Below are 13,356 nucleotides of genomic sequence, written 5' to 3'. Positions count from 1 at the left end.
TTTCATAAATAATTAAAAAAAAAAAAAAAGTAACTAAACCATTTATTGATAATTTGTCACGTGTACAAACATTTATTTATTTATTTACGTAGGCTTAACTCTTTTCATGAATAAGAAAAGTTTTACTCTTTAAGAATAATAAAAGGAAAAAATGCAGAGAGTGATCTGCGCTATTTTTTAAATCGTATTTCCATGGTTAATTAAAGTTTTACGATATGTTTTTTTTATTCAATTGTAAGGTTAAAGTACAGAATAGGTACAAAACACCCTCTCCATGTTAAGAATGGCTTTTTAAATAATAACGTTATTATTTCAGCACGGATCACTCTCTGCATGAGTATCATAAAAATTAATACAAATAATACTTATCTCAATAAGTGAAAGGCTAATTTCTACCGGAAATGAAATGGGGACAATCTCGCAGTTACGAAAAATATTTTCATTTAAAATTTAATATTTTTATAATTCGCAATATTAAATTATTTTAATAACATGCAAACATTCTTTGACTTTAAAAATAGATTTTCTGAAAATTTCAATTAAATTGGTAATGTAGAAATATGGTTCTATAGACTTTGAACGAACCAAAAATTACATTTTTATATATATAGATTAAATATTAACAGTATATTAATAATTTATTAAATATATTAACAATTTATTATATATATTATATATTAATAATATATATTATAGACAATTTAGTCCCCATATTATAATTAACAATTTATTATATATATTACTAATAGTTTAGTCCGGCTTTGCTCGGGCCCTATGTACTGTTCATAACATTGTGTGTGTGTGTGTGTGTATATATATATATATATATATATATATATTAAAAAGTTGATGCATGTGCAGGTAACCTACATCTAAAATTTCAAGTGTTTAGACCCAAAATTGGTGGAGGAGTTTGGTAGAGTCTGCAAAAGTCCACTCTGTAAACTTTGACCTCTTGTCAGCCAAATTTTCGCCCAAAAACTGATTAAAAAGCTTGCTGCATGTCTGAATACCCTTCATGTAAAATTTCAAATATGTAGATCCAAAATTGGCTGAATAGTTTGCTAGAGACCGTAAAGGTTAAATCTTTTGAATTTTGACCCTCTTGGCAGCTAAATTTTCGGCCAAAAACCGATTAAAAACTTGCCCTATGTCTGAATACACTTTATGTAAAATTTAACATGTTTAAACCAAAAATTGGTTGAGTAATTTGGTAGAGACCGCAGAGGTCAAATTTTTTTTAAACTTTGACTCTTTAACATTTGTTTTGGGCTCAAATCAAATTACAAAGTTTGATCCATGTCCAAATAACCTACATTTAAAATTTCAAGTATTTAGACTTAAAATTGGCGGAAGAGTTTGGTAGAGTTTTCAAAGGTCAAATCATTGAATTTGGATCCCTTGGCAGCAAAATTTCTGGCTGAAAACTGATTAAAAAGATTTACCTAAATCTCAATACTCTTATGTCAAATCTCGAATCTGTAGACTAAAAACTGGCAGAGTAGTTTGGTAGGGCAATGTACACACAAAGACAGTTTCACTTTTACAGATATATATAGATATATTGTAAATCAACAATTTATATATATATTATATATATTAACAATTTATTATAGATATTATATCCTTTTAGAATTTAATAAAAACAAAAAATGTATGTATTAATCGTTTTTAAGGTTTGCTACCTCATAAGCAACAGCTTATAATTAAAATATATTTACTCAGTTTCAAATAAATCCAAGTCAAAATTTCAAAGTGATTAATCTAAATTCTAACACTAAAAGATTGATTAGTTTAAGGAATGGTAGTAGGACAAACATATGTATATTTTTACTAGCAGTTCCGCCCGGCTTTGCTTGGGCCCTATGTACTGTTCATCAGGTTATGTGCATATGTATACATTAAAAAGCGTGAATATGGAAAGTAATGCCTTTCTGTATAATAATCTTGCTTAACTACCATAGAGAAACGACAGACATTTTCACCTTTATATATATATATATATATATATATATATATATATATATATATATATATAGATAGATAGATAGATAGATAGATAGATAGATAGATAGATAGGCAGATAGATAGGATGCAATATATAGTGATGATTTAAAAAGTATATATATAAAAAAAAAGAAGACTTATGCGCCACCACAGAGAATTGAGACCAAAACGTTCAGCTCACGATTTATTTTGCCTCTGTCATCAATGACTGGGCTATGCAAACATGTTTACTACAAGGCTAAAAATTAAAACATGAACCAATAGTCGGATGTATTTATGTTGGTCGGATGTATTTATGTTAAGGGAGCACAATAACAAAGAGCAGCAACTGTGTCGGAGCACATTCCATTGAAGTTCTTGTAAAACAGCATCACGACAATGGAGAGACTGGAGTTTAGTAGATAATGTAGGACCTATTAGATTACAGACCCCTTTTTTTTAACCCTGTCTAAGACGGAGTGACTACTTGATTGCAGGTGTGAGAAGCTTGCTAGCTCAATAGAGGGAATCCATTTTCCTTGGCAGCATCTTCTATGTGTCTGTTGCAATCCATGTTATTACCTGTGACTGTTAGGCCTAGAAGTTTGAATGTTGGACTGACAGGTAAGCTGCTATTAGCCATGGCAATCAGTGGTTAGGAAGGTTTCTTATAATTGTTCACATAAAGAAGCTTTGTCTTAATCGCATAAAATGTTACCATCCATTTTTGTCCCCATTGAACTACAGATTCAAGGTGATTTTTAATAAATTCAGCCGTTGCATTGGATATATCTACATTCATTTTACCTATATGTTAAGTGTAGTGTTATCAGCAAATATACTCCTCTCAAACATAATTTCATTAGGGAAGTCGCTTATAAAAAAATCAAACTAGAATACATAAAAATACTGCCTAACAGCATTACCATGAGGCATAAGAGAGAAAAAAAAAAATCTTGATAAGGGCGAGTTTCTTCACCGAAATATATCGATAAACATTTTAAAAAATTTTTTCTTTGCATTGGATGGTTTCAAAATATTTTTTTACTTACATGTTCTATTTTGATTTCCTATTTACCAACGCCTTTAAAACAGGAAACCAACTATTTATATATATATATATATATATATATATATATATATATATATATATATATATATATATATATATATATATATATACACATACATACACACACAGCAAAAACCAAAAGAAAAATAAAATCAATGTTGCTACTGCAAATAAAATATTTTTTTATAATGTTTATACACATGCCAAACAATATTGCATCTTATTAAGCTGCATAAAACTAGTTTCTCTTCCTGTCATTTTTTTTAAAGACAGAAAAACAACATTTCCTATATAAGCACAAATGTACAACTCTTAAACCTCTATAAATAAATATACGTACCGAATTGTTTGTTAAATCAGAAGCACTTGAACTAGTAGGTTGTTCAGCATTGTTGGTTTCATTCAGCACAATACAATGGTGCAGTTTGCCTTCACAAGTAGCCATAACGATAATTGGCGGAGTGGTATGTAGACAAAGAATCGAACACGCATCAGTTCCATAATTGTCTTCAGCAGGAGGATGAACCAATAACGGTCCTGTGACAGGATATTTCTTTGGGTTTCTGAAAAGTAGTAAAACAATTGAAGAAACGGTTGAGAATAATAAAAACAAAAACTTGGCAGGAAATACATTTTATAAAGCATCAAGACAGAAAAGCAATTATGAGATTGTCATCAAAAACATACTAAAGTTGAAATGACAGACAACTTAAAATTATAACATATGCAAAGTTTCATCATAAAACGATGTATTTTCTGTTCTATAAGGCAGATTTTATAAAAGAAAACATTTTTTTCACTATTGCTCACTAAGAAGCATCTTGATCAACAGAAGTTAAATCTTAAAAAAAAAAAAAAGATTTGATTCTCTTGAAAGTAAAATTCATCAAATAAAGAGTAATATTTGAATCGAATTATCAGTAAAGTTATTTGTATGATTATCTCATCTTACGCTTAAATAAACATAAGTTTCCCAAAGAGAAAAGAGAAATATTTTATTGAATTATCATAGGTTTAAATGCTCTATCATTCAATCTTTTTTTTTTTTCAAATCTCTTGTTTCTGCGTCAGAATATATTCTATCTTACATTTATTGTTGACAATTTTTTTTACCTTAAAATAGTATTTTTTTTTTTAGTTCCTTACATCAAGTGGCTCTATGCCTTGTCTTGAGTGATTTCCGTAAAAAAAATGTTATAAGAATTTTACCTTATTTTTAATCATTTAAACATTTATTACACTAAAATATTCAGATTTTATATACAATATACATACAGGGATAATATTTTGCCAAATATTTCATCTGACAGTTTTCTTTCAAAAATGTCGTCTTCATTTTTTACCATCATTTCTGAAATTATCTAATTATTGATAAAGTTCAGAAGAATTAACACAAAATTATCTTTGAATTCTGTTAATTTGTCGAAAGTGGTTGGTTACTATGATAAACAGTATTTGACACGTGTCAAACAATAAAAAGGCAAAACTTATCAAGATAAGAAAAACTCAACACTATTAAAGACAATACTTTCTCATCTTTTCCTTTCTTATTTTATTATTTGCTTTTCTTTAATGATCCCCATTATTTCAGTCGCCCATATTTTAATTTTTTTTTTACTATTACCTACGCATATATTACTCTTCCGATTTACTCTTATATATTTTATCTACTTTTAATATTTCTTAATTATGCTTTACCATATTATCTTATTCTTTCATTCTCATTTCATAACTGTTTTAAGCCAGTTTTTATCTATGTAATTCTGGTTCTCCTCTTCTGATGAGGAGCATTTAGCTTTGAAATGCCATGGCCTAAAGAGGTTTCTTTTTTCTTAATTCCCCTTTTCCTTATTTTTCTGATGATATAATAAAGTTAAATATATAACTTTTATTCTTTATCTTTCATTTTATATATATATATATATATATATATATATATATATATATATATACTAGCGGGGGTACCTGGCATTTGCTGGGTGTTTGTAGGTGTGTGTGTGTGTGTGTGTAGGGGGGGGGAAATAAAGTACAGAATAAGCGAAGTAATAACCCTGTTTTAATATTTAAAAAAAAAAAAAAAACGATGTTGAATTTCCTAAAAAAAATCGGAAAAACGGAAAAAAAAAAAAAAAAAAAAAAAAAAAATCAAACAAACGTAAAACTTCCTAAAAAAAGAAACCAGAAAACCAAAAAGCAAAAATAAAGGAAAAAAAAAAATGATGAACGTGGTCGGAAAAACAAAAACAAAGAAACACAGCGAAAAGTGAAAAAAAAGAAAAATGGCATAAATAACCCTTCGTTTTGGTTAAATCCATGGTGTATAGAATAAAAACAAACGTTAAAATTCCATTCCAGTTTTTTTAAGCAACTACAAAACGAAATAAAACGGAATTGATGTATTATATATTTATTTTATGAAAAAAAATAAATAAATGGAAAGAATCCTTTTTTTTTTTAGTGTATAAATGTTGGGAAAGAAATGGCAATCAAGCAACGTAAAAGTAAGTGTGGGATAAGAATTCATGTTTGTGAGAATGTCACTATTGGTTAATTCTGTGGTGCGTTTCACCCAATAAGAAGCATAGAACAGTAAAGCATGGTGAAATTCCATTCCAGTTTTTTTAAGCATCTACGAAGTACAGAAAACCAAAATCGGCGTTCGTTCATAAGTATCCCTTGTGAACAATCACGCAATGGTGTAAATGGGTGGCGGGGGAAGGAGGAATTAATTAGAGAGAAAAGATTTTACTACTTCCAGTGATTTTAACCGATTTTGGCAGGGAACTCTCAGCAGAAATAATATAGGAATTTACGATTATTGAGGAAGTGGAGAAGTAATATGCTTATAACACACCTCAGATATTGTGCTGCAGTTTGTGCATATTACATTTGCATGAAATGTATTGATTTTTTTAATCAGATTAAGGTCAAAATCATAGGGAAAAAAAAAGAGTTCCTTTTCAACTGTATTTCTTGCGGTTATCATTGACCATGCGGTTTGTTCTTTGCTACCAACTGTAATCATGACTCCCTGCACTAATGAAACACTAGTGTCTGTAGGCATTTTAAAAAAAATTATTATAGTACTATATATATATTAAAATAATTTGTATATATGCATATATATATTTACCTCAGTCTATACTGTAGCTTACTCGTTACAGCTATAAAAAAAAAAATTGTATATTGAGGATAAAAACACGTTTGAATCTATGATCCACTCACTGTATTTAGCTTGCATTGTTCTGATAAAGCTATATTGCTGGCTGGAGGGTTTAAAGAAAATTCAAAATATAATCAAGTTTTTTTAAATAGAAGTTTCAGAAATTCGTATTAGCTGCCCCTTATCGTATTTTTGACTTAAATAAACATTTGATAACAGATAAATAAAATATATCAAAGTTAAGCATAGGCAAGAAACACATGCACATGCAGTTTTACAGATTATTCATTGCCACATCACGTCTTTGAATTCCGTCTTTGTCAGGGCGGGAATAACTGTAGTTGTTGGTACTGATCGCACCACAGAAACTTTCCTTCCTTGATCCAAATTTGTTTCTCTTTTAGAAATTACTAGCATGCTGCCGGCGTTGCCTGGTCATAAAATAAATTCAAATATATTTTACTTTAATTATTATTATAGAACCAATTTTCTATTATTATAGTGTACCCTAGATATAGTAGTGATTTCAAAAGTTAAAAAATAAGACTTGGGTACCATCAGCTAGAATTGAAATCAAAACTCTAATGTTACTCATTACCGTCTAAGCTAAAGACAGATGGATATCAAAACGTTATTTAATGTTGACTGAATTCAACGTATAAATGTATATTTGTGCATGTGTACAGAAGTACAATAAGTTGACTTATTCTTGCCAAGTTTTAATTTTTTAATTTTTACCTCTTAGCAGTTATTTTCACTGGCTAAAAATAAAATCGAATTTGTTCCACAGGTCCGAATCTCTTATATATCAAGTTTATCAAATTTGAAGTCTGTAGACAAAAAATAGAGTAGTTTGGTAGAGACTGTTCCACACACAAAGTCACTTTATTATAATATATATAATCAATTATATAAAAGGATAAAGAAAATCAACCCAAAGTGAACTTGAACCCTCAACCTTTTTGTTAGATCTGAGTTTTAGTTATGACAGAGAAACTTACTTGCAGTTTTCTAACTTTTTTTATAAATTATTTTATGAAAATAATTTATAAAAAAACGGAAAAATATTCATATAAGAGAAGATTGTTCAGTGTGTTTAGCATTCAGCTCTTAAGCAAAATCAGATTCATTTATAATGGAATAAAATCAAAGACGGAATTATTTCAACAAAGTAAAAGTAAATTAATAGAATTTTAGAATTCAAACGACTTGAGATTTTCACACACACAACAGTTGAGGATGAATGATAAATTCACTCAAGTCTAAGCAGGAGACATTTCTATATCATATCTATCTGTAAGACTCAATGTTAAAATGAGAGTTATAAGTCATTGGTGGCATAATCAAGGAACCACTGAGGAAACATTACAGAAATAACTTCAAGTCTATTTTGATTGGCTGGATAGCAACACATGGCAAATGGGTGTATAGGGAAGGTGAGAGACATTAATATAATTATAGTTATGAGGGGGATGGATCAAAGGTAGTTTGGGGCAGGGGTTGTACTCCATAGGATACTATCACAAATCTGAGGATGATGAAGTGCAAGATTCTATCACAAAGAAAGAAAAATGATGTGGGTGAGAGGAGAGAAATATAAAGAACAGTCTTGCTAGGCAGAATTTCAAACATTAATGACTTAAATTATGGCAGTTATATTAAGAACTAACGACCAGTGTTGGGGATTTAAACATTTTATGGTTATGGAAATGAGAAATCAATTCTATGGAAATCAATAACAATGCAGAGAATTGGTTCATAATAGAACAGCTTTGTTTTTCATCTTTTTCTCTTCTTTCTTTCTTATCATTAGAATTCTTTTACATTAAATCTACTTAGATATGTTTTCTCACCTTGTTTTCAAATAGTCAAAATATTTTAGTCTTTGTATCTTATAGCGTTTTGCAATTGTCCATTATAATTGCTGACTTTCTAGAAATTGAAAACTGAAACAGTTAATGTCGAGGTTATTTTATATCAGTTTACATACTCTTGTAAGATTATTTGTTTCTTGCATAGAACCATGCACATTACCCAAACGAAAATACTTTAACTATGCTGTGAACATCATGCTGTTGGAAACATTAGCATCGATCTGCTTCCTTAAAGATTACATGGCAGCTTTCAAATTCAATATTAACAAATATTTGTCATAAATCGTTCTCATATGTGATCAAACTTGGTTCATACTATTAATCCTTTTTTAATACTCTCATAATATTCTTCATCTTTCAACTGACAATCATTTTATTTGATTAATCCTCATCTTGAAGTGGTTTTTAGTCGTAATAAAAACTAAACCAAGAAAAGGAAAAAAAAAATGGGCACATTAGTAACAAAGTTAAAATACCAAACAAATTAAACATTGTTTGTCTTTGTGAATCGTGCATGAGAAATGTGTGTGAAAAAAAAATTCATGCCATCCACAGATTAAACCAAGTTAAAAATTTATATTAAAAAGCAGTTTTCCCTTTTGGAAATATCGGAACAGAAGAAATATTTTCTAGAGAATTTTCCATTGTAATGTCGATGGGCTAAGATTGCTTGTTCTTTTATAAAGCACTGGATTAACAAATGTTTCACACTCCCATATTTTTGTTGTCCTTGAAATTGTTGAAATCGCTTATTTTTCAACCAAATCAATTGATTGCTTGCTCTAGTTGGGGAGCCATGGTGGTGCAATGGGAGGAAGCTTCCCATGTCTCTTGTAGTGTACATTGCACTGTTGATTTTATAAAATTATTTTTATATAATGGTTTGAAATGTAAAAGTGAATTATTATATTTCAATTGTACTCTAAACAGAAACATTCATTTTGAACACACCCCTGTCATATCAAAGAACCTACCGTTGATTCTATATGCCTGGCCTTCATAGTTGTGTGGTGATAATGGCTTGAATTAAAATTTTAAATGCAAAAGTCAAGTATTGTGGTTCAATAGTGCTTTAAACAGAAACATTCATTTCAAATGTGCCTCTTTTATACCAAAGAACCTACTATTAATTTTATATGTCAAACCTTCCTGCTTGTGTGGTAATAAAACTTCTCAAACACACTTAAGATGTTAGGCTGTGTAAAGTGTTAACTTTGGACAAAATCGCCTGTTCCTTCTTTTATTGGATTTTTTTGATGATTGATACTTATCGAAGACATTCCAATATACCTATCTAAGAACACTGTCAAGCACATGTGTGAAATTTCATAAAAATCTACCCAACCATTTTGGAGTCCATATATATTGCAGCTTGTATAACATGTACAAAGACAGCAAAAACTACAACTATTATAAATGCTATGAACAAAATAATATTCATAAGTGGAAATGACTTAGTAAATTGTTAAAACAGAAACAGTTGTTCAGATGAAATTTGCGAAGAGTACATTGAGAGTCCCTTTGTAAATCATTAAATAAGATCTGACTTAAAAAAAAAAAGAAAAAAACTAACTAAATATATTTTTACTAACTTATGAAAGTTAGTAAAAATATATTTACAAAAGTGTAAAACACAGAAAGTTTGACCAAGGATTTTTTAAATTCTAAATAAGCTAACATGATAGGCAAGAGAATAAAAGAGAATGAAGCAATAAAAGATCAGCTATGAAAATTCATTGCAATTTTTTTTTTTTTTGATCGCAAACACAATGAAGGAGATTGTCAGCCTAACTAACTCATTTTTTTTCTTTCCTTTTTTGAGTGGAAATCATTTCTATAATGAAATAATGATCTCAATATAGTTCCACTTATGTTACAAGAGACCGCTTGTTTGCTAACCTAGAAAAAGAAAAGAAAGCAATATTTATGCTCTATTAACTAAAATGATAAGAACTGCCATCAAAATTTCTAAGAGTGAGGAGCATAAGAAGTGATTTAATGTCAGAGGGGAAAAGCCAAAGAAATTATATCTGGATTGGCCTTCTATTTTGCAATGCAAGATTCAGGTGACTAGTTAATAGCAATTACTTAATAAAAGGTGACAACTCTTAATATGAGTGTTGTCGTTGTTGTTGCTCAGATTAGACCAACTATTATATAGTCAATATGTTCAAAAATGTATCTTAATAACAATTTGTAATTATATAGAAATATTTCCATAAGTATTTCAATTATTTATGGTCCAAATAAGTTGATCTGTTTAAAAGTTAAAGCCATCTGAAACATTTCCCCAATCGGTCAGTTAGTACATCTAACCATATCTTATCTCTATACTAGCAGGACCCATTAACCGGTGTTGCCCAGTGGAAGCCTTCCCCTCACCTCGCAAAAAAGTAAACTACGGTTGTTGTTGGTAGACACTGCTGTCCCTGAACAATTGCAGACACTGGTGGCCGTGGCCTAAATGAAATAATCTGGCTTTCACTGGCGATTAGTGCTGGTTTGGGGTGATAACCTGCAGGTACTGTTTGAATCTAAAAAATACAATTAAAGGAATGCGTAAATCAGTATGAATTAATAAAATTACGAAAAATGGTCCATTAAAAAAATAATGGGAAATAAAAACAAGTTTTAGAGGTTAGGAATTCTTATTGTAAATGAACTGTTTAGAGTAATCGAAATCAATGGTAGCTGTTTCCATTTGTTGTTCAAGTTTTCCTCTTTTCAAATCTTCAACCAATAGTAATAAATTAAATTCCACTTTTATGTCATCTTTTTTTAACGTGTAAAACAATTACAACTTTTTCCATTTCAGTTCTTTGAGTATTGCCATGTTAAGAACGGCGTTTGGAGTAGACATCCCAAACAGTAGACATGTAAACAACAGCTTTCAGAATAGACAACACCAACATCCCCATGTAAAGAACGGCTTTCGGAGTGAACAACCCTCTTTTTTGTGGAGTGGGGGGAGGGTGTAAAAATAATTCCCTCAAATTTAACCGTTGTCAGCAAAACCACCCACAAATGCTAATAAATAAAAATTGGGAGGGGGGAGGTCGGTAGGAGAAAAGTAGATTTGTTTATCGCATGTGCGTACAAACTTGGCAGCTAGTGAATTACAATGCATAACACAGGTTTTTATATCTCTATAAGTACTTGTCTCTGCAAAAGTTGAATGAGATTTTCTTAATCAACATAGTCGAAAACCTACAAAAGTCATTCTAAAGAAAATTGTGGAGATGCACTTAATGTACAAATTTACCCCCGCCTCTCCAAAAAAAGTTAATGTGTGCTCAATCTCGAGAATCAGTCTGGAAAAGAAAATTAAATAAAATAATCTACAGAATTCAAAATTGGCGAAAACACAAGTATATAACAAGGTAATCAGTGTAAAAAATCTAATCGTCAACTGGAATAGTAAATGCCCTCCCCCTCCCACCAAAAAAAAGGAATGAAAAACGTTTTTTTTTCAGGGCAGGTTTTTATTTGGGGGATAGTGTCGTGTTGGTATTTTGTACATGTTTACATTTCCTAAACATTTTTTTGAGTATCCTGGACGTGGTGAATATGTCTTTATTTCCTTTTTTTTTTTTTAGCACTAGTGTCTCATGTGGAGAAACATGCCATTTTTGTAAACTTTTAGAAGTGTTCATTTATTTAGGAATTAGTTTCATTCAGCCAACGAAAAAAAGCGGAAAATGACTAGGGAGCCATTAATTTTTAGAATTAAGAAATCTGAAAAAAATATGTTATGTCTATATGTATGTCTTAACCAGTTATGGAGGGTGTAATCACACTATAATAGAAAAATGTAAAATTGAACCCGATAACAACTGTCGGTGGTGAAAGCACTAAATATCAAAAGAGAAAAATAGGAACTTCTTCCTCTGTAGATATGGCAATTGTGATGGTGTTGCTCATTGGATTTAATGTAGCATTTTATTATCATGAGTGAATGTGGCAGAAATGGTGGTTGTAAGCTACATAAGATAGTGGTAAGCAGAGGAGATGTATTGTTGCATCTGTTGTTGCAAAACTATGATACTTTGGTTCAGAAGGGAATTTCTGCAATCAAAATATATGGAGATAAAGGTATTTTTATATAATTGTATGTAATTTCTGCAATCAAAATATATGGAGATAAAGGTATTTTTATATAATTGTATGTACAAGATTGACACCTACTGTGTGAGTGTGTGTGTGTGTGCGTGTGTGTGTGTGTGTGTGTACATTTCCCTACCAAACTACTCTGTCAATTTTCAGTCTACAGACTCGAGATTTGACATAAGGGGTATTGAGATTTGGGAAAATCTTTTTAATCGGTTTTCAGACAGAAATTTGATTGTTAAGGGATCGAAGTTCACCGATTTGACCTTTAAAAACTCTACTAAACTCCTTTGTCAATTTTGGGTCAAAATACTTGAAATGTTAGATGTAGGTTACTTGGACATGGATCAAACTTAGTAATTTGATTTGAGCCCAAAATAATAAATGTTAAAAGGTCCAACTTGGGGTCAAACTTTAAAAAAAATTGACCTCTGCGGTCTCTACCAAATTACTCAACCAATTTTTGGCGTAAACATTGGAAATTTTTTATTTATTTTAGTGTATTCAGACATAGGGCAAGCTTTTTAATCGGTTTCTCACCAAAAATGGCTATCAAAGGGTCAAAGTCCAAAAATTTTACCTTTATGGTCTCTAGCAACTATTCGGTCATTTTTTGGGTCTAAACATTTAAAATTTTACATGAAGGGTATTCAAATATGCAGGAAGCTTTTTAATCAGTGTTGGGGCAAAAATTTGGCTGCCAAGAGGTCAAAGTTGAAAGAGTTGACCTTTGCAGACTGTACGAAATTCCTCTGCCAATTTTGGATCTAAACACTTGAAATTTTAGATGTAGGTTACTTGGACATGGGTCAAACATTTTAATATATGTATTTATATGCACATAAAGTTATGAACAGTACATAGGGTCTGAGCAAAGCCGGGTTGAACTGCTAGTTAATAACTACTTCTCAAATTTCAGTTTTTTTAGATGAGCATGAGAGGAGAGAAAAAGAAAGAGAGGTGAAGAAAGAGAAGAGAGGGAAAAAGGAGGGAGGAATAAAAAGGAGGAAAGAAAAGGAATAAGGAGGAGAAAATGAAAAAATGAGTGAGAAAAGGAAAAAGAGGGAGAGAAAAGAAAAAAAAGAGAGAGAGAAAAGGAAAAAAGAGGGAGAGAAAGAGAAAAGGAAAAAAAGAGGGAGAGAGAGAGAAAAGGA

The 13,356-nt window shown here is 30.4% G+C and overlaps 1 protein-coding gene across 2 annotated transcripts in view; it reads right to left on the bottom strand.

Moving 5' to 3' along the window:
- Positions 1-13,356, bottom strand: part of LOC145280053 (nucleoporin 88-like) — a 910,024-nt gene that overhangs the window by 406,354 nt on the left and 490,314 nt on the right. For both annotated transcript variants that reach the window (XM_080131737.1, XM_080131747.1), the window contains exon 5: positions 3,399-3,621. In XM_080131737.1, coding sequence (XP_079987863.1) covers positions 3,399-3,621 — 223 coding nt within the window. The remainder of the gene's footprint in view (positions 1-3,398; positions 3,622-13,356) is intronic.

Source organism: Euprymna scolopes, chromosome 1 (genome assembly GCF_053919585.1).
Source record: "Euprymna scolopes isolate OS-2025 chromosome 1, ASM5391958v1, whole genome shotgun sequence".
Classification (NCBI taxonomy): domain Eukaryota; kingdom Metazoa; phylum Mollusca; class Cephalopoda; order Sepiida; family Sepiolidae; genus Euprymna; species Euprymna scolopes.
Note: the sequence above shows the minus strand (reverse complement) of the source record. Positions and strands in the feature narration are given on the sequence as shown.